Source organism: Heloderma suspectum, chromosome 16 (genome assembly GCF_057233095.1).
Source record: "Heloderma suspectum isolate Gila_16-S chromosome 16, 16-S_ref, whole genome shotgun sequence".
NCBI lineage: Eukaryota > Metazoa > Chordata > Lepidosauria > Squamata > Helodermatidae > Heloderma > Heloderma suspectum.
Window position 1 is genome coordinate 9924431 of NC_139473.1, and position 26070 is coordinate 9950500.

Below are 26070 nucleotides of genomic sequence, written 5' to 3' on the forward strand. Positions count from 1 at the left end.
GTGGAAAAAATTGATTTTGTTCTGAAGTTCCCCTTTTAGTTCTCCAGTATTTTTTTTCTCTTGTACAAAATATTACAATGATTTTTATATATATTTACATAGGTTTTCGAACAGCTAGAAAACAGTTATGAATTACAATCAGGCTTGGCAATAAATTTTGTGTGTGTGTTTGACATGATCTGGGGATTAAAACGGCTGCAGCTGTAGTGACTTACTTAATCGCATAGTTTAAGGAGGTCTGTAAATGGTGTTTTCTGCTTCTTACACAAACCAAGCCTTAATTAAAAACAAAGTCAACAATATACCACAAGGAGCATTATCCTTTTACTCACGCTTTCAGCTACCTACAGCCGGAAGTGAACTGAGCTAACTTTTGCTGTTTGGAAGCACAGAAATGCCTACGTGTCTGTGATGAGCTCCCAAGAATCCAATCTTTTACCATGGCTTTTTTTTTTGCGGGGGGCCGGGGGGATATCTGAAGCAATTTTGCCTTCCACATACGTTTACTGTTAAGGGAAGCATTCAATTTAGCAAACTGGGGTACATTCAACCCTCAGTTTAAACCCTGCACGAGCAATTCTTTTACTACCCTCCTGACAATTTTCTTTTTTGTTCAATTAATTATTATTTTTTAAACATCGCTTTTGGACCCAGGTCAGGGAGAGGGGGTGGGGGAAGAAAGCCGGGTTTTAAAGCTGCAGTATCTTTATGGCTTATGGTTCAACTCCCTGTCTTTCTGCAAAATGAGGTATGAAATACAAACAGTTGTCTGTCAGGTGAACGCATCACAACAGACCACGAGCATCTATGATGTTTGCTTTTTGTGCATAGGGTGGAGGGAGGAAGGGAAAAAGGATTGCCAAACCTAATTCTGAAACAGTGCCAAAAAAGGGGAGAAAGATTGAAAGGGATAAGGTGGGGGTCGGGGGGGGGGATGGGAAGAGTATTCAGGAAAACAGCCATGGACTATTAGTAGCTTTCGACCCATTGCGCGAAGCCTCTTTCCACCAAGGTTCGGTTTATAGATACCAACTGGAAAAGAGAAAAACACACACGAAAGAGTTAGCCTTGTGGGAACAGAATTGTTACAGATGTTTTTAGGTTTCCGAGAGAGAGACACTTGTGACTGCACCACAAATCATGGGAAGTTATATGAAGGTTGCAAGGGCCGTGCTGGGTAGGGGATGATGGGACTTATAGTCTAACACATCAGAAAGGCGCCAGGTTGAGGAAGGCTGGTCTAATCTGTTAAACAGCTGGATTTTTTTTAGGATGCAATCCTATGCATGTTTAGCTCTCTTCTTGGTCATCCCAGAGTGCATGACACAGAATAATGGGCTCAAGTTACAGGAAGCCAGATTCCGGCTGAACACCAGGAAAAACGTCCTGTTAGAGCAATACGACAATGGAACCCATTCCCTAGGGAGGTGGTGGGCTCTGCCACTCTGGAGGCATTCAAGATGAAGCTGGACAGCCACCTGTCAGGGATGCTCTGACTTAGATTCCTACACTGAGCAGGGGGTTGGACTCGATGGTCTTACAGGCCCCTTCCAACCCTACTATTCTATGATTCTATGAAGCTGGACAGCCATCTGTCAGGGATGCTCTGACTTGGATTTCTGCATTGAGCAGAGGGTTGGACTCGATGGCCTTGTAGGCCCCTTCCAACCCTACTGTTCTGTGATCAAACCTATCTCTGCACTAAGAGGAAAAAATGGCCATATTGGATGGGGATCATACAAGTTGTAGTTTCAACACATCTGAAGGGCACCAAGTAGAGGAACGCTGAGATACCTCAAGAGATCGTGCAATGCACAGGATCGGAGCATTAATTTCTGGGTTGATTCACACACTAAGGGCTCCCCTTTCCCTAATGCTCTATTTCTGGGGTCTCCAACATGGTGGTGCCCACCAGGATCCCTGCCCCTCCCGATTTTAATTTCATTTCTTATGATTTTTTTTAATTACTTTTTTGAACTGGGAGGCTGGTATGCTACAAAGCCAACTGGTGACCTCCCATGCCAACATTGCTTAGGTTCAAAACAATGGTTTTGTAGACCCCAATTATGCCTTGCCATTAAGTTACTTTTCTTTTAGTCTCACCAGTTTCCCTTCTGTGAAATGAGTGCTTTGTGACCAGCCATGCCCACCATAGCAACCATTTTATGAATGGACAAGCTGTCCCCCATGGCAGACATTTTGTGAGAGCACCCACAACACTCGAAATTCCAAATGTGCCCACCGAAAGAAAAAGGTTTGGGATCCCTACTCTATTTGGTGGCACACGTACCTCGTCTCCTATCATACTCCACAGCTGTATTAAGGGCAAGCCCGTTGCATTGTCATAATTTGTAACCTGGAAATAGAGATGTTTATTAATATCTAGCGACAGATGGACAGAAGCAGCAGACAGCACATGGTTTCTCCCTCATACACGCACTGAAATTTGCCTAAGGGGAGGAAAGGAAATCTTCCCAGATTGTCACTAGTGATGTCACTGAAATTTCCTTTCACCTGGCTTGCTAATATGAATCTGTCCAGTTCGGAATGTTCGACCTCATTACGAGTCGAGTGCTATTGCCCAAAGAAAGTCTTCTCCAGCTCAGAATGAAACACAAGGTTCCAAGCATACTTTGTTGGCATTCAGCAGACCAGGTGACCACAGCCAGCTGCTTTTTAGGTACAGGAGCAGTTGTCCTTTAATGCCAACCCATGACTTCCACTAACACCCAAGGAGAGCTGTGAACCACATGCCAAGACCACCCAGCCAACCAGCCTTTTGTTTGGAGTACTCTCTCCCTCTCTCTCAATCATTTCTTGAAAACATTTAATGTGGCTATTGGCCCCACATCCAGATCTAAAACCAGATATTAAAATCCTGGGTGCATTTATTGGGGAAGCCAGCAGTCGGATTTCCAGTCAGCTCTGTGTCATGCTTGGTGATACAATGTAAGAAGGGCATATTGCAAGCTGGGAGAGAAAGCTCTGTTTTTCCCAGACAAGCCCACCCTCCCAACACAAATACTTGCCTAGAGACCTCGTAAATACTGATTCCGATCAAGACGAAGGGAGTTTGCCTATCAGTATTTTGCACCACCCTTCTCCTTTCCAAATGTTCTAGATTACAACTCACAACTACAACTCACAGCATTCTTGACCCATGCTGGCTAGGTCTGATGGGAGTTGAGGTCCAAAACTTCTGGAGGGCATGAAGTTGGGGAAAGGTGTTTTATTTATTTATTTATTTATTTATTTATTTGTTGCATTTATACCCCGCCTTTTTTCCTCTTGCAAGGAACCGAAGGCGGCTTACATTACCCTCCTCCTCTCCATTTTATCCTCATTTTATCCTGTGAGGTGGGTTGGGCTGAGAGTCTGTGACTGGCCTAAAGTCACCCAGTGAGCTTCCATGGCTGAGTGGGGACTAGAACCCGGATCTCCCAGCTCCTAGTCCAACAATCTTGCCACTACACCACACTGGCTTTTACACTAACCTTCCCCGCTTCAGTGTAGGGAACAAGGTAATTTCTAGTCTTAGACACAGGGCCTCATCTTTCCCAGAACAAAAGGCAGGGCTAAGCTATGTGACAAGCAAACAGGCATTCCACCTACCTGTGCAAGCAAGGGTGTAGCCCTGGTCATTTCACTAACAGCTGTGTCTGCTTCAGAAGAAAAGTGATCGTCATCTTTTGGGAAGAGAAGGGAAGTAAGGAAGAAGAATCATTCTAACGGCTTACCAAATCCAACACAAAGCTAAACACTAAGACATTTCTACGAGCAAAAGATAGAATTGTATAAAATGATGCATGGTATGGATAATACTAGAACCTGGGATTATCCCATGAAGCTTTACACAGTGCATATTTCACTACCACAAGATGCAGTGACAGTTACCAACTTGGACAGCTTTAAGGGGGGATTAGACAAACTCAGTTGCTACTAGTCATGATGGCTATATATTCCCTCCTGTACTGAGGGCAATATGCAATAACAAGAAATGCACTCCTGTAGACGGCACAGAAATTAAGCCACGGCATCCTAATTAACCCCTACAGGCAAAGCCCAATCCCTTTAGCTTTAGTCTCTGTGCATGCGGCACAAATAACCCCTCTCTGCAAGATCTTCTGTCAGGCTGTGAGAGTGAAGATTTGCTGATACAGTTTTCCTGCAGAGTTACGCACAATATGCCAACCCACACTTGGTGGTTGAGTGTGGACTGTTTTGAACTGTGGGTTGTCCATTGAACCGTGGGTTAACATGTTGTCTGAACGCAGCCAGGTTGGCTTGTTAACCATGCAACATGGCTTATTTTTCTGGAATAAGCCACCTTGAGAGCCTATAGTTTGTTGTTGGGTTGTTCAGGGTGGTTAACCAGCCACCCTGGCTGCGTTCAGACAACACGCTAACCCATGGTTCAACAAACAACCCATGTTCAGAACAACCCACGGTTCAGAACAACCCACACTCAACCACTGAGTGTGTGTTAGTGTGTTGTGTGAACAGCCCCATCAGAAAGTACCTTTCCACATCCTCCCCCTTTCCTCTCACCCCAGTAAGCATGGGCCACATCATATTCCCCAGTGAGGCCCAACTGGTGCCAAGTGTGCCATCTTCTAAGCCCCAGGTTAAAACTTTCCTCTACTCTGACGCATCTGACAGCATATCGTAAGGCTTTTTAATGGCTCCCAGGAGTCTTATTGATTAAAATTGTTTGAATATTTTTGTATGTTAATTGTTTTCTATTATGTTCTCACATTGCACGTTTAGGGTTTTAATCTTTGTAAACTGCACAGAGAGCTTTCACTATTAGGCAGTATAGAAATGAAATGAATGAGCATTAAAATCCAAGATCTAAATTACTTCCAACAGGGACGGGCATTACCTGGAAGCGGTACTACATTGTCCAACAGGACTTCTGCTCCTTGGAAAGGTAGTGTTACGAAGTCAGACCTTGAAAACAAAACACACGAGAGTTTATCTAAACACAAGAATGTAAAATGGAAGTCACTTCAGCACCTTTGGGGACAGCAATAGAAATTTGTTGCATGAATCTTGAGGACTTGTGTCCTGAATTAACTAAAGAGCTAGCGGCTTCCTTCTCTAAGATTCACTTGGAAGCAAAATATTGTCATCTTCTGTAGCAGTGCACTCAACCCCATTTTGCACACAGTGAGTTGGCCTACCTGCAGAGCAGTCCTATGCCCCACTCTGCTCAATGGGGCCTGCTCCCAAGAAAAGCATGACCAGGATTGTGGCCTAAGCCACTCTGCAAAATGAGAACAATGTGCAAGAGAGGTGTTACTGCCCCTTCCTCCAGTGACTTTCAGGATGACCAGCAAATCTTTCCTGGCCTTCGACGCTGAGGAAACTGCCATATCTAGGTCCTCTGTACCCTTCACAGGTCTTAGCCTTGCATGCTCCACTGGTGATGGAAAATGCTCAGCTGGGTACAACCGAAATCAAATCACTCCCAATACAAACACGCACAAAACTGACTTGCCCTACAACTCTCTGGAACTGCTGGCTTGCACCATCCGACAAAACAGGGCAAGTTGGGGTTTTGTTCATCATATCGCAGATAGGGATGTCAGAGAATTCCGCCACGGATCTCGGGGAGGCCGAATGCCAGCGCATTCGGCCCCCCAAAATCGGTGGCGGAACGGCCTGCCACCCCCTCGCCCACCCCCGGGACGAGACTTACCTGGGGCGGATCTTCCGGGCAGCGGTGGCTGCAGCGGCTGGTCTTCCAACCGGCCACCGCCACCGCCATTTCCAGTAAAAAAAAAAAAAAAAGATTTACGTAGCCTATCACGGCTAGGATTTTTTAAAAAACACCCATTGATAGGCTACGTAAATGTTTACGTAGCCTATCATGGCTGACTGCAGGGACGCAAACGGCGGCGGCTACGGCCTCCACCATTTGCGTCCATGCTAGCCAGCGGCCGGATGTCCAGCTGCTGGCGGAGCTGGCCGGCGGCTCCGCAGAATCCCTGCGGAGCGGAGCCGGCCGGCCAGGATTCCAGGGGGAGGGACGGAACGCCTCCCCCCCACCATCAACATAATCCGCGGAAAGGTAAGTGACTTTCATACACCCCTAATCGCAGAACATAAGATAATCTTTTACGTGGTTGATATGTATTTACTGATGATCCTGAAAATTCTGTACCGGAGTTCATCAGATTAATAGACACATTTGGGTCAGTATCAGGTCATACAATCAATTGGGTTGAATCAGAACTTATGCCTTTGGGGACAGACACTTCCTCCACCCTGTTTTCTAGATGGCAGTTCAAACAATACCCCAATGCCATAGTTTATCTGGGAATAAAGGTCCTGAAGGATATTTCCCAATTGATTAAATTGAATCCAACATCTCTGTTAGCTGAAACTCTTTTGGACATGAACAGATGGGCTCCACTCACCTGTAGTGTTTGGGGTAAAATTAACACCTCAAAAATGAATGTTTTGCCTCGAATAGCGTTATGTTCTCTGAGGCATCCTGCTGCCTGTACCCAAGTCATACTACCAAAGATTCGACAAATTATTTAGAAGGTTTATTTGGGGAGGCTACCCGGCACCGTATTTTCACTTAGAAAACTACAGCTGCCCATGGATGAAGGATGTTTTAACTTCCCAGATCTAAATCTGTACCACAAATCATATCTTCCCTCATATGCCACTGAATGGGTTGCCACCCCTTCTTCCACTACAACCTCCTTGAAGAGGCCTAGTTTCTGTATATTTGGCACCAATTTGCTCCACCCACTCAAACAGTCTTTCCACCCCCATTCAGGAGACTAGAAGGACATGGGAAATGCTGGCCCCTCAGCTGAGCTCTGACCCCTTCTCGCATGTCAAATTAACCATCTGGTGCAAGCCAGAGGGACTCCAAGGAAAAGCATCTATGAGCAGATCTTAAGGAACGGGTGGGCTGCACGGGGATAAGCACCACGAGTGGCGAGCAGGGCTTATGGGCGAGCAGGGCTTATGGGTGAGCAGGGACCCTAACCCAAATCCAGCAGTCTACTGCTGGACTGCACGGATTCTTCATCCGCACGTTCTCCCTGCCCCAATACAGAGTAGAGAAATCAGGGTCCCGCAGCCTTGGGAAAGAACTCCACGGCCTGCTCACCTGATCTGCCTGAGCGTGTCAATCTTGACTCTCTCGTATCCACCGTAGTCCACGTATCTGATCTCCACTTCGCTGGTGTCTTTGAAGTAGCCGACCACCTGTGCCCGCCACCACGCGCCTTCCACGCCTGGTGCGGCACAGACAACACCAACTAGGGAGCACAACAGTTGGGAATGGGTCAAACACAACGCACCGACTTCCCGTCCAAGTAAAAGCTGCATCATGTTCCTGAGCATTTGTTGACTCACTTAGAACCCTTCCTTCGTAGAGGAGCTTTACAGCAGGGCAGCCAAACGTCAGGCGTAGGCTTCCCAATGCAGCCCTCCAGGGTTTCCCAGATGGTCACGCCCTCTTTCCCCTAGCTCCACCCCCTTTCCGCTGACTACGAATCGTTTGTTGGTCGCCTGGGCTTTTGTGCCATTTTTTCTCCACTCTAAAAGGTTGAAAAGCTACCGGCAGTAAAAGCTTTAAGCTAAAACATGCTGGTATTTTTGTCCTCGCCCCCTTCGCCTTCACACCACTGGAATGCACCCCCTCCGAGGTCTTCCCTGAATTGGAATTCAGCCCTCAGGCTGAAAGACATTCAACACCCCTGTTTTACAGTTAGGTAAAAAAAGGGTAAAGGTGTCCCCAGCCAGTCGTGTCCGACTCTAGGGTGCGGTGCTCGTCTCCGTTTCTAAGCCGAAGAGCCAGCGCTGTCCGAAGACGCTTCCGTGGTCATGTGGCCGGCATGACCGAACACCGAGGTGCACGGAACGCTGCTACCTTTCCCGCCGAAGCAGTGCCTATTTATCTACTTGCAATTTCTTGCTTTCGAAGTGCTAGGTGGGCAGAAGCTGGGACTGAAGACGGGAGCTCACTCCGTCACGCGGCACTTGGGTCTCGAACTGCCATCCTGCTGACCTTCCAGTCTGCAGTTCAACGTCTTAACCACTAAGCCACCGCAGCCCCAGGGCTTTACAGTTAAGTACCCCTAAACAAGTTGCTTTTGTTTATTCTCTTTTCAGAGCCAACCAAAGCTGAAAGAATGACTTGATCACAGTCTGTTATTCCTTGGCAAAAGTGGAACCTAAAGTCAAGTTTGAAATAAACTGGCTGCTATTGGATGGCTGTAAGATGCCCAGAGTTTGCTTTGTTGCAGAAACAGTGAACACTCTCCTGACAGCATCCCCACCATATAAACACAGACCAAAATTGACCTCTTTCCATCACATGCTACAAGCTGCAGGATGGTCTGTGGGCTAGGGGTGCACGAAAGTCACTTACCTGGTCTCGCAGCTTGCTTCGCGGTGGGGGGGAGGCGCTTCGCTGCTCCCCCCGAAGTTCAGGCCGGGGGGGGGAGGCTTCCCTCCTCGCCCGGCCGAAATTCAGGCCGGGGGGGAGGCTTCCTGCCTCGCCCGGCCGAAATTCAGGCCGGGGAGAAGCGCCCCGTCTCCCCGGCCGCGAACTTCAAAAGAAAAAAAAAACACGCCCCTGTGATAGGCTACGTAACGATTAACGTAGCCTATCACGGCTGACTTTGCAAATCTAGCCGTGATAGGCTACGTTAATCGTTACGTAGCCTATCACAGGGGCATGTTTGTTTTTTTTACTTTGCTTGTAATGGCGGCGGCGGCAGCTGGTTGAAAGACCAGCTGCTGCCCCTGCCCCTGACGAAGACCCGACGAACCGCTGCCGGGACCGACCGCCGGGAGGGACATTCGTGAAAGGTAAGTCCCATCGGGGGGGGGGGGGGGGCGGAGAAGTTCTCCCCGAACAACCTTTGGAGGACCGAATGCGTTGGCGCTCGGCCCCCCGAAGTTTCGGGGAGAAATTCTCCCCCATCCCTACTGTGGGCAGCCATTGTCTGCATTACAAGGGAACTGCTTGGCCGAATTATTATTCACATTTCTATACTGCCCAACAGCTGAGGCTCTCTGGGCAGCTCACAACAATTAAAACCATAAAATACAACACAATAAAACATAATGTAAGACTTTAAAAGTTTAGAAGTAGCATGTAAAAACAAAGTAAAACCCAAGAGCAGTTACAACCCAGGGAACGCCTGGGTGAAAGGGTGTGGTTTTAGGCGGTGTTTGAAAGATGCCACATTTTCTGCCTCCTAAACCAGACAGGGGAAAATTTTCCAGAGGGTGGGTGCCGCTACAGAGAAGGCTATCAAGGCATCAGAGATCCTCTGTCTGAAACCCTGGAGAACCAGTGCCAACCAGTGTTGACCAGGGGTGTTGAACCTCTTTCAGCACAAGGGCCGGATAAAAGCTCTCAGAGGCTGCAGTGATGGGGAGGCCAAAATATCAGCATATTTTAGCTTAAAGCTCTTCATTCAACCTCTTAGAATGGGGGGAAAATGCACAAAAGCCAGAAAACAGTAAAATTATATAAGGCAACAGCCTAATTTCATTTCAGAAAAGGGTATTCTACACACATCATCAGCAACCTGCTCCGGGGTTAAACGTCACCCTGCTTCTCTGACAACAGAGCAACTCAACCAATGGAACGGAGAGTCAGGGCAGACAGAGGTCAGACAACAGTGAGTTTTTGACAAGCTGGGCTGTAAACATGCAAGTGCAAGGTATTTCCTAGAATAGAACCAGGGAAAGCAAGTTGTTTGTTCCATATATTTATCACTGAGAAGGAGGGCAGGATGTAGGAACTAAACTTGGGCCAGCTTTTAAAACCGTGACAAGACATTAAGAACAATGCCCTCCAATTCTATGTAATCCCTTCTGTAAAATCCTAGGAAACTGTGTGACATTTGAATGTATCTTCTACCGTCGTCAGCACCATTTGCACATTGATATATAGACTGCTAATATTAATGTATAGATTTGAAGTGGAAGTGTTGAATCCTTCCCGCACGCTCCTTTTAATTTTTATTAACGGTGTTGTGAACAATCATTGTGAATGCTTCTTTTATCTTGAAATTTTATTTTATTTCAAATAAAGTTAACATAATAAAGGCAACAAAAAGAAGGCTGTCGTATTAGAGCAACTGTCGTATTAGAGCAATATGACAATGGAACCAATTACCTAGGGAGGTGGTGGGCTCTCCCACACTGAAAGCACTCAAGACGAGGCTGGACAGCCATCTGTCAGGGACGCTTTGACTTCGATTCCTGCACTGAGAAGGGGGTTGGACTCGATGGTCTTACAGGCCCCATCCAACCCTACTATTCTATGATTCTATGAAGCTCAACAGCCATCTGTCAGGAATGCTTTGACTTGGATTCCTGCATTGAGCAGGGGGTTGGACTCAATGGTCTTATAGCCCCTTCCAACCCTACTTTTCTATGATTCTAAGAAGAACGTACATAATTTTTTTTTTTTATTTTTGTGAACTGCCCAGAGAGCTTCAGCTATGAGGCAGTATAGAAATATAATAAATGAATGAAATGAATAATAATAAATTGAAATCACTAAAGAAACAAAGGAATTCAATAATTATAATTCTTGGTCTATAACCAATATGCTTATGGAACATCTACAGTAAAAGGGCCTAATTAGAAGCTCAATACTTAATGAAAGTAAAAATACAAGTTTAGACAACAGGAGGATGTGTGAATGTATGTCATTTTGTGTGTATTTATCAGAGAAAATATAGGCAACTGTACTCGGTTGGAATTTTATCAAAAGTTGGAAGAGCTTGAACAGAGAAAACAAATGGAAACCATGGTGCCATAATATCATTCTTTGAGATAGGATTCCTTGCTCGCTGCACTTGCAGAGTATATTTATACGTACTCATCATCTCCCAAATTTTATCAATCCACTGGTCTTTAGTTGGTTGCTTCGCAGACTTCGAATTACATGCTATACATGACTTTGCAGCGGCAGACAATTGCTTAAGAAGGTCTTTATGCAGGAATCCAGGACCTTTAGGTTCAAAAAGACGAAGTGGCATTGCCTTAGGAGTTGCCAGTGAACAGATATGCTTTTATGTCAGGTTCTGGCTTTGTTTTTTACTCTTGTATTTCCATTCCCCCCTTCTATTTTTGTTTGTGTTGTATGTGCAGAATGAGTCCTTGCTGGATTTGCTTGCTGGTATACACATGTGAAGGTTTGAGGCTTACAGAGCCAATGGGCAAAAAGGTCAGGCTTAGAGGCCTGGAGTTTTCTGTTGGGAGGGGATATCCCTGAGAAGAGTCATTTTATTTCCCCGGTTAAGTTTCAATTTCATTTCCCCAGTTAAGTTTCATTTCTTCAGGTTTGAAGCAGTTCGGTTTTGTGGGGGAGGAGGGTATATAGAGAGAGTAAAAGAGCCAGTAAGGGCAGAGACAGCCAGAGCCTGAAGGGAGAGCAGAGTCTGAAGAGGGAGCAGGAAGAAGCAGCATGAGAAAGTCTAAGGACAGGTAGGGTAAAGGAGCTTGCATTTTGCAACTTTTATTTTCTTTTAAGGCCTTTTGTATCACTCGGCTCTAGTGTGTAAATACCCTTAGCGGTAATTTGCTAGCTTTAAATTTACCAGTACACTGTTGTGGTTAAACCCCGTGTCTGGTGTGTGAATCGCCTCATGTCTACAGCCTAAATCCCATGTTTTTCGGAAAGAGAGGATTAAAAGAAGGAAGGTGGGACTCTTAAGGAGGCATAAGAGCCTTAAGGAGTTGCTCAGAGGGTCCAGGTCATAAGGGGAACCTTGACAACACACTACAGGCAGAAAGCTGTGGAGGATAGAGGTGTTGATTCTACCGAGGGATGCAAAGGCACAGGGGGACCAAGGCACTTACCCTCCACTGGTGTTGGCATGGTTGGAATTCCGGGTTGGGAATAGCACAGGTACATCTGCTGGTCTAAACTACGAAGGACGTGAAAGGTGGGGTGAGTGTGCTGCTGTACAAACAGGTGCCCAGCATTGACTTGGTTAACCACGATCACTTCCACTGTGACCCCATCAGGAAGCATGAGCTGCCACAGAGGGAGACAGAATATACGTTTCTATGTGGGAGCGAGGTACTGTAATTTTACAGCTACAGAGACAATGTGGAGTGTTAGGGTGTTGGACTGGGGAGATCCAGGTTCAAATTCCCACTCAGCCAGGAGGTTCATTGGGTGGCCTTGGACCAGTCATCATCTCTCAGTGTAGTCTATCCCACAGGATTGTTGTGAGGATAAAGTAGGGTGGAGCTAAGGGAGGGTGAGGAACCCGGTATGCCATCTTGAACTCCATGGAGGAGAGGCAGGGGAACTATCTATAAATGAAAAGCTTACAGCTTCGTTTCAAATACAATCACACACACGGACGCAAATATAACCAAGATCACTAGCCCACAGTTGGGCAATATCTTTTTCAGGACTGACCAAAATTCCACAAAACGTGCAAGCTTTCGAGTTCTCCAGAACTCTTCATCAAGATAGGTGGCACAAAAAGCAGGAGATGGGGGAAGAAACAGAAACGTCCAAAAACCTAGCCAGAACTAAATCTCTGGTCTTTTCTGTTTCTTCCTCCACCCAAACCTTTTTGTACCACCTAGCCTGATGAAGAGTTTGGGGGAATTTGAAAGCATGCACATCTTTGAGGAATTCTGGCTGGTTCTAATAAAGGTACTGCCCAACTGTGGAGTTTGGGTTTTTATCTCAGGGACCACCAAGGCTACCTTTGTTGCCACCCTCCTAAGGTTATCTTTAATGCAAGAGCCTAACTCCTTCAGCCTAATTCTGCACGTTCAGTAAGGGCAGAAGAACGCAATCCAGATGTAGATTAGAGATTTTTTTTGTGGGGGGAAGCACTGTTTAGATACAGAAAGTGGTCAGCATTAGCTGAGACAGTAGCATCCCAAACAGTACTCCCCTTTGCCTCATGTTACCCCAAAGCCCTGCTATATTTGATCAAAACTCCATGAAGTACAGTGTCTCCCTTCTACAGTAGCCAAACCAGAAGCCTCCAGGAAGGAAGCAGCCAAGCACAGCATGAAGGCAAGCACCCTCCTCAACTGTTGCGTGAATACCAGTTTCTGGGGAGCTTCTCCTTGTTTTGCCATCTTGATGAATAGCTGCTGACAGAACCTATCTTCCATCAGGTGGGAGATTCAGGACAGAGAAAAGGAAGGACTTCCTCACACAGCGCACAGTCAAACTATGGAATTCGCTACCGCGGGATGTAGTGATGGCCCCCAATTTGGATGGCTTTAAAAGGGGGTTGGACAAATTCCTGGAGGAGAAGGCTGTCAATGGCTACTAGTCCTGATGGCTGTGTGCTACCTGCAGGACCAGAGGCAGTGAGCCTATGTACACCAGTTGCTGGGGAACATGGTTGGAAGGGTGCTGTTGTGCTCATGCCCTGCTTGTGGGTTCCCGGTTGGCAAATGGTTGGCCGCTGTGTGAACAGAATGCTGGACCAGATGAAGCCTTGGTCTGATCCAGCAGGGATCTTCTTATGTTCTTGTGTTGCATGAATACCAGTTTCTGGGGAGCTTCTCCTGAAGCGATGGGACTTGTTTTGCCATCTTGATGAATAGCTACTGATAGAACCCATCTCCCATCAGCCTTGCCCAACTTGGCTGCGCAAGGCTGATAAAAGGATAGGTTCTCTCAGTTCCTATAGATTGCATTAGCTGTCAAGTCCCATAATTCCAAGACGCTGGGAGTTGGGCATCCAGGTTGGGAAAGGCTGGTATAGATCGAGGAATTTGGCACATAACACTAAATCAGGGATGCAGGGCCTCTTCCAGCTTGGGGGCCGAATTCCGTTCTGGGGAAGCTCTCGCGAGCCGCATTCCAGTGGTGGGCAGGGCAAAAGACAAGGGGGTGGAGCAAAAAAGCAAAGCTACAAAAACAACGGAATATTTCTGCATAAAGCTTTTACTGCCACTAACAAATCCGTAGGAAAGACACTTGGGGGGGGGGACTGCAGAAAAGCCAGGAAGCCACCAACAGTAGGGGGTAGGGGGAAAGGGAGTGTGGCCTTCTGGGGAACACTGGCAGGCTGGATGTGACCCCATGCCTGAGGTTCTGCAACCCTGCGCTAGATATTTGAACTTTGGCTTTCTACTAAACCCCCCTGAAATCTGGCTGCGGCCCTGGATTTCTCTCTGCAAACAAGCAAATGCTTCGTTTGCTTTCAAGCATCATCTACCAGGAGAAGGCAGCGGCCCGAAAAGGGAGGGATCTTTCATGCAGCCACTACCTACACAAGAACATAAGAAGAGCCCTGCTGGATCAGACCAAGGGTCCACCTAGGCCAGCATTCTGTTCACACAGTGGCCAACCAGCTATTGACTGGGAACCCACAAGCAGGACAGGAGTGCAACAGCACCCTCCTGCCCATGTTCCCCAGCAACTGGTGTACACAGGCATATGTCACATTCCTACGTCCTCTCCCTTCACAATCAACACACTCCAGGAAACAAGGTTTCAGGCTAACACTACTTTATTAAGTTAAAACCAGCTTCTTTACAAATGCAGATTCTAGGAAACTCTCAGACTGCATTGAGCCAGCTAATCCACACATCTATGAGTATCAACAGAGGAGACCAAGTGGAAGTTAGAGAAGTTGCCAGCAGTCTGGGCATGAACTTCTTGGCCAGACTGGCTTCACAGGGATGCCCCGCCCTCAGGGTGGCTCCCTCCTACGTTGGCTTCCACGAGTGGCCAACCTGGCCGAGCGCCTCAGCCCTGCCCCTAACATTTCCTGCATGGCTCTGAGATGGACCCTAGCGTCCCTCAAGTCATGCCCCTCTCCCTCCTCCTCCAAAACTTGAGTTCTCATGGTGGAGGAATGGGGGAGCCGTTCAGGCTGGGCCATCTGTGTGTCAAGGTCTTGGGAAGACAGTCTCGCCATATCTGGGCTCACTAGGGAGGGTGCCTCCTTCTGTTCTGGCTGTCTCCATTCTGATTCTGAAGCTGAGCTACCAGACATCTCCACACGCTCAGATCCATTCCTGACAGCATCCTGCCTCTGATACTGGAGGGAGCACAGAGCCACCAGGACTAATAGTCATTGATAGCCTTCTCCTCCAGGAATTTGTCTAACCTCCTTCTACAGCTATCCAAACTGGTGACCATTGCTACGTCGTGTGGCACCTGATGTCCCTGCCTTCATATTTTTTAGTTAAGTTCCAACTCTCACCAAGCCTCAAATTCCACAGGTGCCTTTAAAAAGAAAGATAATGCCACAACTATGCAAAGTGTGAGAGCTTGCACACATCTCCTCACACCTGCAGAAATGCGTTATGCTTGCAAGACACAAGTTATGCGCACAGAGAACCCAAGATGTTTTCAGTGACAGAATCACAGGAACCTGCCTAAAGGGGACAGCATGACGTTGGAGCCCAACACCCAGCAAATCTGACTCCTCTGACAGTCAGGAGTCTTGTATGGCTCATTTAAGATGGAAGACATCTCTCCGAGGCCGTGCTTACCCAGGAGGTCATGGGGAGAGAATGTAGTGGCAATGGAGGAGGTGGTGGCGCATAGATATTGGTGAGGCTCAGGTCTTTGAACTTCTTGCCAATCAGGCTCAGTGCTTTGTCAACATTTTGCTGAGAGCCTGGAAGGGGCGGGGAGGAGGAGAGAAACAAAGCAGACGCTGCGATTTTTAGGCACGAACAACAAATGGAGCTTATCTGCATCTCTGTGAGGTGGGTCATAACCGCTCACTACAAAAACAGGCTTGTTCAAGGCTGCACAGATAACACAAGAACCCTGTTTAATCAGACCAAGAAGCCGCTCTAGTACAGCATCCCAGCTCCCATAACAGCCAAACAGGAAGCCCAAAAACCAAGACCTGAAAGCGAGATTTCCCCCTGTGTTCCTTCCTGGGGAATGCCGTTCCTTGTGTAACCAAAACGGCACCGCCCATGCACGAGAGGATTGGTAGTTTGGGGGAAAGCTTAGGTTTGCAGTAGTACAAAAAAGCTTTAGAAAAATCCTTAAGGGGTACCCCCAAAACAGCCCAATGAGGATTAGGATTTGCTCAGTTGTGGGGGAACAGAACGGGGTGGCTGGAATCCTGAGCACTCGGGGTGGGCAGAACGTAAATCAGACTCTACTTTGAAATTTCTGGGCGATTGGCAGGTTTCTGGCTTCCTATTGTCTAACTGTCCCCCCAACAACCCACACACCCAAACTAGATTGCTAAAAATTAACACTTGGGGGCAGGGAGGGAAACCAGAATGCTATTTTTTGGGTGAAACTTGGTTCTGGTACTGAACAGAAATTCCTCGGCTGAGGGCGTCCTCAGAGGCACCCTGTTCCTTTATTTTCAGTGTACGTCTGTCCTCCTGCACAACTATTTTGCACTGGAAAAATAGGCTCTGGTCAGCGGATCTTGGAGTCCTAGTAAAACACAAAGTTGATACTACAAGCCAGACGTCTTCCCATCCCTGATCTATAAGACCAAGCTGGCTCAACCTAGAATTGGGGGCGGGGGGAGATGCATCACTTCCCGACAATACACTGATGCTCTAGCAACTGTATGGCCTCCTCTTTGTTAGGACTGTAGTTATCAGCAAGGAGAAGGAGAGGTGTGCACTATTAGGCACAGAATTAATCTCCAAGCTTTAGCTTCCTTTTTAAAAAGCAAGCTTCTAGCCCAGGACTGCAGAACCTCCAGGCAGAGAGGTAACATCATTTAGAAATAGTGGTGGGGATTACCCAGGGAGCCAAGGCAGGGAACTGCCACTGTTATTTCCAGTCACAGATTCTGCTTCGCTACGCACGGGCTTTTCCGGCCAGGGGAAGATGGCTGAGTCTTTGCCTGCCCCATCTCCTTCCTCCATGGGGCAGGGTGGGCGAAGTCCAGGCAGAGACGGCCAAGTCCCTTTTGCTCCTCTGTTGCAGAAAGGTTGGGTGGGTTCATCGGGCTCCCCATGCTATTTTGGTTCTGCACTCCTGTTCCAGCCCTTATGATTGAGGAAGTACTTAAAGCCATTAATGCCTGGTGACATCTTGGAGGTGGGGGAAAGACCAAAGAACAAGGAAACGTTGGGCAGGGAGCTGATGTTCTAACTGCAACTAAAGACAGATGAGGGGCTAAAACCTAGTGGTATTGCATGTACCTGCATGCATCAGCCCCCGGGTTCTATCCCCAACAACTCCAGTTAAAAAGGAGCTCAGATAGTTAGGCTGGGGGAGACTCTGGAAAGCTTCTGTCAGTCACAGCAAACATGGGGGTGAAATGGACCAGTGGCCCAACTCAGGACACACCAGCTTCCTATTTATCTATCTATCTATCTATCTATCTATCTATCTATCTAATCAATCAAATTTATTAATCGCCCATCTGGCTGGTCACCCAGCCACTCTATGCTCATCAAGTTCAAACTTCCACACTAAGGATGGACCAAGCTGTCAGTTTGGGTTTCTCTCAGTTTCTCGTATTTCCAAATTTAAGTCCAGTTTGTCCTGAACTTTGAGAATTTAAAAAATAAAAAAGTGCATGAAAATCCATAGACATTTTTATGCACATTTCTCCGAATACATGAACATTTGTATGCATTTTCAGTGCAGTACACACATTTTTTTTGCCAGCAATTCTCCTAATTTTTTTGTACATTATTGCCCCTAAATATACGCATTTTTGTAAACATTTTTTGGTCGGAGAATTCCACTGCGATGTTTGGAGAAGCATGAATTTCGAAGGATTAGAGAGTTTCGGTTTGCAAGTGTGAAATTAAAGAAGTTCCTTTTAAAACGTGAACTGAACAAATTTCTCTCCATCCCTACTTCCAACCTAACCTCTAGGACAAACTGGTCATCCACTCACCTTCTATATGGCAGATCTGGAAGTCCTGGGTGTAAGGTAGCGTGGAAATGTAGATTTTGGCACCAGACACTTGTTTCAGGAAGCTCACATATCTCCCCTGTTTGCCTATCAGGCGTCCAACTAAGTGCTGCAGGAAACGAGAAGATGTGAACACACTTTTGGGAAAGTCAAGGAATGCCACCCAGGCCTTGTCCTGAAGACCAGGAATGACCGAAACAGTACAAATCTCTTGACCCAGCAAGCCACTGGTTCTTCCACATTCTATCTATCCATCTATCCATATCATCACATTGATCTCTCTCCTTTTTTCCCCTCTTGCAAGGAACCCAAGGCAGCTTAGGTAATCCTCCTCCTCTCCATTTTATCCTAACAACCCTGTGAAGTAGGCTAGGCTGAGAATCAGTGACTGGCCCAAAGTCGCCCAGTGAGCATCATGGCCGAGTGGGGACTGGAACCCGGATCTCCCAACTCCCAGTCCAACACTCTAACGCTATACTGCACTGACTCTCACATTAGCGAGGTTTAATGTGACACAGTCGTGGTCGTTAGAAGGCCGATACAGAGGAATACGCATTGCTTTAGGACTCCGGCTTTGTGATCCTGGGAATACTGAAACATTGATACACACAATGTATCATTGATACACGGAGCACTTTTTATCAGCTTAGGCTGGTATACCAACTACGCCCTTATCTGGACAGAGATAGCCTAGCTACAGTTATCCATGCTCTGATAACTTCTCGTCTGGATTACTGCAATGCGTCATACGTGGGGCTGCCTTTGAAAACGGTCCGGAAACTTCAGCTGGTCCAAAATAGGGCAGCAAGATTGTTAACAGGGACTGGCCAGCGAGCTCATATTACGCCAGTACTTTTCCAGCTGCACTGGCTGCCAGTCCATTTCCGGGCCCGATTCAAAGTGCTGCTGTTAACGTTCAAAGCCCTTAACGGCTTGGGGCCAGGTTACCTGAAGGATCGCCTCCTCCCATGAGTGCCTGCCCGGACCTTAAGATCATCAGCAGCGGCCCTTCTCCGTGAGCCCCTGCCAAAGGAAGTGAGGCGGGTGGCTACTAGGAGGAGGGCTTTTTCTGCTGTGGCGCCCTGTCTCTGGAATGAGCTCCCTAGTGAGGTTCGCCTGGCGCCTACATTGTACTCCTTTCGGCGCCAGGTGAAGACCTTTTTGTTTTCCCAGGCATTTTAGCTTTCTAAATTTTTATCTTTGCTGTTTTAAATCTGTATTTTAAACTCCTGCACTGCTGCTAGATTTTATTGTGGTTGTATTGTTATATTGTGGTTTTAATATTCTATATATTTTAAATTGTTTTATTGTGTGTTGTTTGGTTTTAATTTTTGTGAACCGCCCAGAGAGCTTCGGCTATTGGGCGGTATAGAAATTAAATAAATAAATAATGTTTATCAGGGGGCCAGAGCAAAACTGATTTGGCCAATTTTGGCATCCTACCCTGGTGATTCAAATATGGTGCTAGTTCGGGTTTAAAAATTAGACCGAAGGTGCTTGTAAATTTTGCTCATTTAAAATTAAGCGTACGCAATTGCTGTCCATATACTGTTAAGAGCATGGGTTTTTTGTTCGCATGTGGATTTTCCTTTTATTTGTAAGAACCGTAAATGGTCCGCAGACCCATTTTAAATAAATTATCTGTCTCTCATTGGTACTGGGCTAACTGCACTCCTGGACAAGCTCTTATACTTGAATGGCTCAAGAGTGACACGTAGTTCTACGTCAGCGGTGTGTTGAGCCTCTTGTAGCCAGAGGGCTAAGAGATGCTCTTGGAGGCTGCATTCTAGTGATGGACAGAGCCCAGAGCAAACGGGGCAGGGCCAGATTCCAAAAACACTAGCCTATTTTAGCTTTAAACTCATATTGCCACTAACTAAGCCTTAGAAGAGGCATTTCAACCATTTAAAATGGGGAAGTTCCCACGCAAAAGCTGGGAAATCACCAAACAATAGGTGGTAGAGGGAAAGAGGTTGGGACCAGGGGAACAAGGCGTGGCCACCTGGGGAAACCTGAAGGGCCGGACTGGAACCCCAGGCAGGCCACATGTGACCTGCAGGCCTGAGTTTCTGCAGCCCTGTTTTACATGATGACTATTTGGCCATTCCACGGATCTTTTCTGCTGTGGCACCCCGGTTGTGGAATGCCCTCCCCTTGGAGACCCAACTGAAGCAGACATTGGTTTAATTTGGGCGCCAGGTTATAGCATGGCTTTTTATCAAAGCCTTTGAGGGCTAAATGCACTCCCTAAAGTAGCACACTGTTTTAACCATTGTATTGTTTTAGGTTTTTAAATTGGTATTAGCTTGTTTAATGGTTTAATACGTTTTTAGCTGTTAAATTATTTATCATTTTATACTGTCTAAACTGATTTTATCTGCATCTCACCCTGAGATCCTAGTGATATAGGGCGTGATATAAATGTTTTAAATAAATAAAATAAATCTGCCATGTTTACTGTGTAATTTGTACTGATGTTAACAGCAAAACCCCTTTGCTGTGATTCTGTAGGATGTTGCCTTTATAATCTGCTTGAGTGTGGGGGCTGATTTTAGCTCTCGAAAGTTCCAAGGCGGTGCTTTGAAAAAGAGAGGCAAGACCCCCACGTTTGTGGACGCACACCCCACACAAAAGAAAAGCACTGCATTTACAACGGGTCAGAGCAAAACCCTGCTCTGCCATCCCCAAAAATGGAAGGATGGAACTCCATGAGAAAGAAGATCTTTCCCGTTGCAGCCCCACGATTTCGAACAGCCCCCTCTTTCTCTCCCTCAACACCCCCCACCCCCTGCAATGGCAAATCAAGCCCCCCACTTTCCAGGGAGTTTAGCTGCCTGGTTGGTTGAATTTTTGCGGCTATTTTTCCATGCTGAGGATTTTGCATTGCAATTGGTCTGAAATATCCGAAGCTTTGCGTACCGCTATGGACTCGTCTGTGTAAAAGTAGTAATTTCAAACGTAACAGACAGAGGGGAGTTCTCTCGGGAATTACCTTCGGTACCTCTATCTCCCAGATAACCAGCTCTGTCTTGCTGGGGTCTGCTCCCATCTTAGAGTTCTGACAGCTGTCATTCTTCCGGAGGGCACCGTCACTATCCACCGAGTCCATGCTATTTACATCTGAGCCTACAACAGGAGAGAAAGGATCCACAGCATTGAGCCGTCATACAAGCCTTTAAAAGAGGATACAAAACGATGCAGCTTTCAGAGTCAGTCAAACAACACGTTGCGCAGGAGAACCGCAACTGGGTCATCCCATGTAGGCTTCCTCTATGGAAAAAGTAGCCACAATGAGAAGGTGGGAAAAAGGAATCTGGATCAGGGTGTGTGTGTGTGTGTGAGGGGGCCGGGGGGGGGGGGGGCTTTTGTCCTCCGGTGGCCCCAATCCAAGCCGCTCTCCCTAAGCAAGGGGAGAAATGCACAGGAATCCATGGGTAGAATCCAACTTAGAGTAGACCCATTGAAATGAATTCATTCCTGGTGGTTTAAATGGGTCTCCTCTAAGTAGGACTGTAGTTGGATTCTACGCCATACTGCCTGTTTTCCCCTCTGTGGCTAAGAGAACCTCAAGGGAAGCAGTGACTCGGATTGGGGCCACGGAGGGAAGGTCCCATCCTGCTGACACACTGATCCAAATTCCCATCACTTTCCCACGGCTACTTCTAAAAAAGAATATCATGTTGGAGATCCAATCATTTAGTTTAATTTAGGCCTCCAGACACCCCAATTTTGCATGTTCTCTTGACTGAGGCTGCGCCTCCTATCCTGTCTTATGAACCTGGGAGGCGGGAAAACAGAGACAAATCCCTATACCTGCACACAGCTGGAGAGATACGAGGCAAAAGCAGCATCCTATCTAATCCCTGTGTTTAAGCAGTGGGCCCATTTTTTACTTCAATGAACACAGCAATCAATACACGATTTAACTGCTGACAATTTTAACACTGCAGACCACAACTGCCTAGGAGAAAGTCTCAAGGAGCAGCATCTATCTCTGCCTACCCCAACCTGGCTCCCTCCAGATGTCTTGGGACTGGATGCTTCTCAAGGGAACCAGGTGGACATATAGGCTCGCAAGTGTCATGCTATAGGTATCCTGAATTTAAAAAGAGATCACCCCATTCCACATTGAGAATTCTAGGAAATGTGCAACACGCGCACTCACTATAGCAGGGGGAACAAGTTCTGGGAGGCATTCTGGACTCCTGGCCCCATGTGCCACGCAACAGCAGGGAAGCATTTAATTACAGATTAGAAAGGGCAGCAGGCTACAGATAGAAGGGTACTCCCTATAACTGTATAGGCTCGTGAGGTTCCCAATGGTACCGGACTTTGAACACTCCTCTCCCACACCTACCCTCCCCCAGATCTAAGAATCTAGCCCTCATTGAAGCAATCTGAACACATATGCCTCCTCCTTCTGGGGGAGGGGCTATGGATCAGCAGGAGAATATTCTAGAAAACCAAGGGTCCCACTTTTAAAGGCAGGCTGGAAATAATGTTAGATAGGCATGCTTTGCATACTGAAGGGCAGGATGTCAAGTCGACAATCCTGGGGGGCTAAGACAGACCAGTCATCTGACTCAGTACAAGACACCGTCATGTTTATTTATTTTATTTATTAAATTTATTAATCGCCCATCTGACTGGTCACCCAGCCACTCTGCATGTCATCGTGCAATTGTTTCTACATGCAACGAATGTAGCAAAGAACTTCTAAGGACGCAGAGTGTTTACCGGCGGACATCCACAACGATCAAGAAGCAATGCTAATGTTAAGTCACAGCCAGTTCACCCCAGAAGTTCGTAGTGACCCAACCTGATGCTCTCCAGAGGATTTGGACTTCAACTCCCAGCATCCCCAACCAGCATGGCCAACAGTCAGGAAGGCTGGGAGTCGTAGTCCAAAACCTCCAGAGCGCACCAGGTTCAGCAAGGCCGATCTAGCTTATCTAGAGCATCAGACATGGCCCTCAGCATCAAGTAATCTGCCCATAATTACAAGCGCCTGATTTCCCATTCATGTTGGATCTTCCACACTCATACAATGCAAGGGGTGGTTAGAGGAGAAAAGAGAAGGTTGGTACAGGAGAGGAAACGGCCCAGTCGCCAAGGGAAGTATTTAATCTACTCCAAAGTAACCAAAAATTTAACACTATCATTACTTCAGTTAAAAACTTGAATCGTTCTGATGACAAACTGTGTAGATTCAGTTCTATTATGTAAATTTCTGTTCAGTTTCTAAGATTAGTTGAAAGACTCAAATTTGGACTTTGTTGCAAGGATACTTATTCCCTTGTTATGGGCTATGGAGATTTGAGGACAGGTGAGCTGGAAGTAAAGGGATTATAACGACAGGGGAAAATAAGTATTGGGCAAAGCACTCAAGTCCGACCCTCTGGACAAATTTCTGCTCGGTACCCTTCTAGCTTCTGGGATTTTCCAATTATTGCTGTTACACAGTTTTTAGAAGACCACTTAAAGAAAGCGGAGATCAGAATACCTAGCTACGTGTCACACAGACTTCTTATGTTTGTGCAACCTCTGTGGATTCATTGCAGACTTTCAGTGTCTGCAAGCTCGTGCAATCCCCTTACTTATACCTGGCAAATTTTTCCAAGAACGTAATGTTTTGTTTTGTAAATTCTTTTGGGGTTCCTTTCCACCAAGAATATATTTGAGCAGGATGCAACTTCCAATTAAAGAGGGTGGGTTCGTGTTTCCAGATCTTGCTACATTGGGCTTATTTGCGGACCTGTACTGAATTTTGGTCGTTTCCACTCAGATTTGATTTTCCACCTTGGTCAGTTTTGGAATCTTCCTGTCCGGAGCCTCTCTCCAAACGGATGGCACTAGATTCTCGGCACATTAGAGCGGACAAGTTTCCTCCTACAATTCCGGTGGTCAGAGACGTGTGGCATATAATGTCACGTCAATTACAGTTTGACCCAAAAAGCAATCTCTCTCCCCAGAACCTCGAGCATGGATCACAACTGCATCTCGACCCTTTTACTCAAGAAACCAACACGGTTTGGACATCACAACAACCCGGTTTTCTTTTGAACCCTGGGTTGTTGTGAATGAAGCAGGAGTGAGTGGGTTCCTGACACCCAATTGCTCCTGCTGCAAGTGGGAGGAGCTAAACAAACCATGGTTTGTAACAACCAGAGTTGTTAAGTGTGACGCGGAAACCGTCAATTCTGGGTTGTTAGGGGAGAGACAACCCAGGGTTGGGCTGCAGGAACCAGGTTGCTCACTTGTTCTTGCATTTATTTATTTATTAATTAAATTTATTAATCACCCATCTGGCTGGTCACCCAGCCACTCTGGGTGATGTACAAGCATATAATAAAATAGTGTAAAACAATAAAATTCTACAATAAAAACATTTTCTAAAATACCCTAACCCACCCCAAATGCCTGCCTGAACAACCACGTTTTTAATGCACAGTGGAAGCTCATTAAAGAGGGGGCATGACGGAGTTCCCTAGGGAGGGAGCTCCACAGAGTGGGGGCCACCACAGAAAAGGCCCTCTCCCTCATCCCCACCAGTCTAGCTGTCCTGGCTAATGGGACAGAGAGAAGGCCATCCGAGGCTGATCTTGTTAAGCGGCCTGTCTGGTGCTGCTGGAGGCGCTCCTTAAGATAGGCTGGGCTGGAACCATATAGGGTTTTAAAGGTCAAAACCAACACCTTGAATTTGGCCAGGAAAACAACTGGTAACCAGTGCAACTCCTTCAGCACTGTAGTGATATGATCTCGCCGGCGGCTGCCTTTAATCAGGCAAGCCGCTGCGTTCTGTACCAGCTGCAGCTTCCGAACTGTCTTCAAGGGTAACCCCACGTGGAGTGCATTACAGTAGTCTAAACGAGAGGAGACCAGGGCATGTACTACCGATGGGAGCAGATGGTCGGGAAGGCAGGGGTGCAGCCGCCGTATCAGATGGAGTTGATACAGCGCTGTCCGGCTCACAGCTGACACCTGAGCCTCCATGGACAGCTGGGAGTCCAAAATGACCCCCAGGCTGCGGACCTGGTCTTTCAAGGGTAGCCGTACCCCATTCAACACCAGGTCAACATCCTTTGTTCACAACAGCCCGGGGTTTTAAAAAAACTGGGTTGTTGTGACATCCAAACCAGCTCTCACTCATCTCTCTGGCACGGCCAATCACCCAAGTGTTTGCGATAAGGCAGCCATGCTTCTTTATCCATGAGCCTGCCCTGTTAACATGTAACACAAGGGGGATACCTGAGGGTTCATTTTTTAGGGAGGATCGAGCAAGTGAGGGGAAGTGAACCTCCTTCCTTGCTCCATCACTCCACCACACACAGCCCTCTCCCTTTCCACCAAGCCAGGCACTTCCTTCCAGCCTGGCTTTAACACAGAAAGTAAAAGGGGCTCGGGTTGATGGAGAAGAGGGAGATAACATGTGAAGGGATTCTACTACTCTTATCTGCACCCCACTCCCATGATCCGCCCTATGTGCAAATAGGGCAAGCCTGTAAACAACTAAACATTACACATTCTTTGGCACTGTCAAAATGTGAAGTATTTCCCCTCTCTCTTTGGTAAATGAAAGGGACCTACACGTTTATTTACCCTACTATGAAGGAGCTCAGAGTGAAATACAAAGTCCTTCTCCCCACCCCAATTTATCTTAATAACCCTGTGAGGTAGGTTACGCTGACAGATAGCAATAGTCCCCAAGCTTCAAGGATGAGTGAGGATTTAAACTCAAGTCTCCCTCAGACCTAGTCTGAGACTCTAACCACTACACCATACTGGCCAGCAGCCTCTTGTGTGGTGGTCGGAAGCTGATGCAAAAATGCCAGCTTTTCGAAACCACCAGTTCTGCACTGCTCACGACAAAGCGATTACAATGATATCAAGATCAAAATAGGTCAAGTCTAATGCATAAAATGCATATGCAACTTTTTTTTTTGCCCATTTCAGCATTCATTGTGAAGTCAAGAACTTAAAATATTTGGGATTCTCTTTTGTCAAGGGAAGAGCTGGCTGCACTTCTAACTGCAACGGATGGGTCTGACAGCGTGTGGCAGCCAGGCCAACCAGCTGGGATTCCCCAGGCTTGACTTTAACAACAGCAATTTGTACAGAAGTGATCCTGAGGCTATGGCTATGTTACTAACCACAAACTGGTTTCACACCAAGTTAACTCTTTGTGACTCCATCCTACCTTCTTCCCCGTTCCAAACCAAGG

At 46.9% G+C, this 26070-nt stretch overlaps 1 protein-coding gene across 6 annotated transcripts in view; it reads right to left on the reverse strand.

Annotated features, from left to right (window-relative positions):
* Positions 1-417: 417 nt before the first annotated feature.
* AKAP1 (A-kinase anchoring protein 1) overlaps positions 418-26070 on the reverse strand; it is a 53399-nt gene continuing 27746 nt past the window's right edge. For 3 of the 6 annotated variants that reach the window (XM_084822905.1, XM_084822908.1, XM_084822907.1), the window contains exons 3-11: positions 20842-20975; positions 17832-17958; positions 15487-15614; positions 11857-12034; positions 7133-7283; positions 4883-4950; positions 3613-3686; positions 2291-2356; positions 418-1032 (exon numbers count right to left, since the gene is read on the reverse strand). In XM_084822905.1, the coding sequence (XP_084679031.1) occupies positions 970-1032; positions 2291-2356; positions 3613-3686; positions 4883-4950; positions 7133-7283; positions 11857-12034; positions 15487-15614; positions 17832-17958; positions 20842-20975 (989 nt within the window). In that variant the 3' untranslated portion in view covers positions 418-969. Of the gene's footprint in view, positions 1033-1987; positions 2357-3612; positions 3687-4882; positions 4951-7132; positions 7284-11856; positions 12035-15486; positions 15615-17831; positions 17959-20841; positions 20976-26070 lie in introns of those variants that run through there. The other 3 variants (XM_084822903.1, XM_084822904.1, XR_014786151.1) reach the window with 2 other exon arrangements.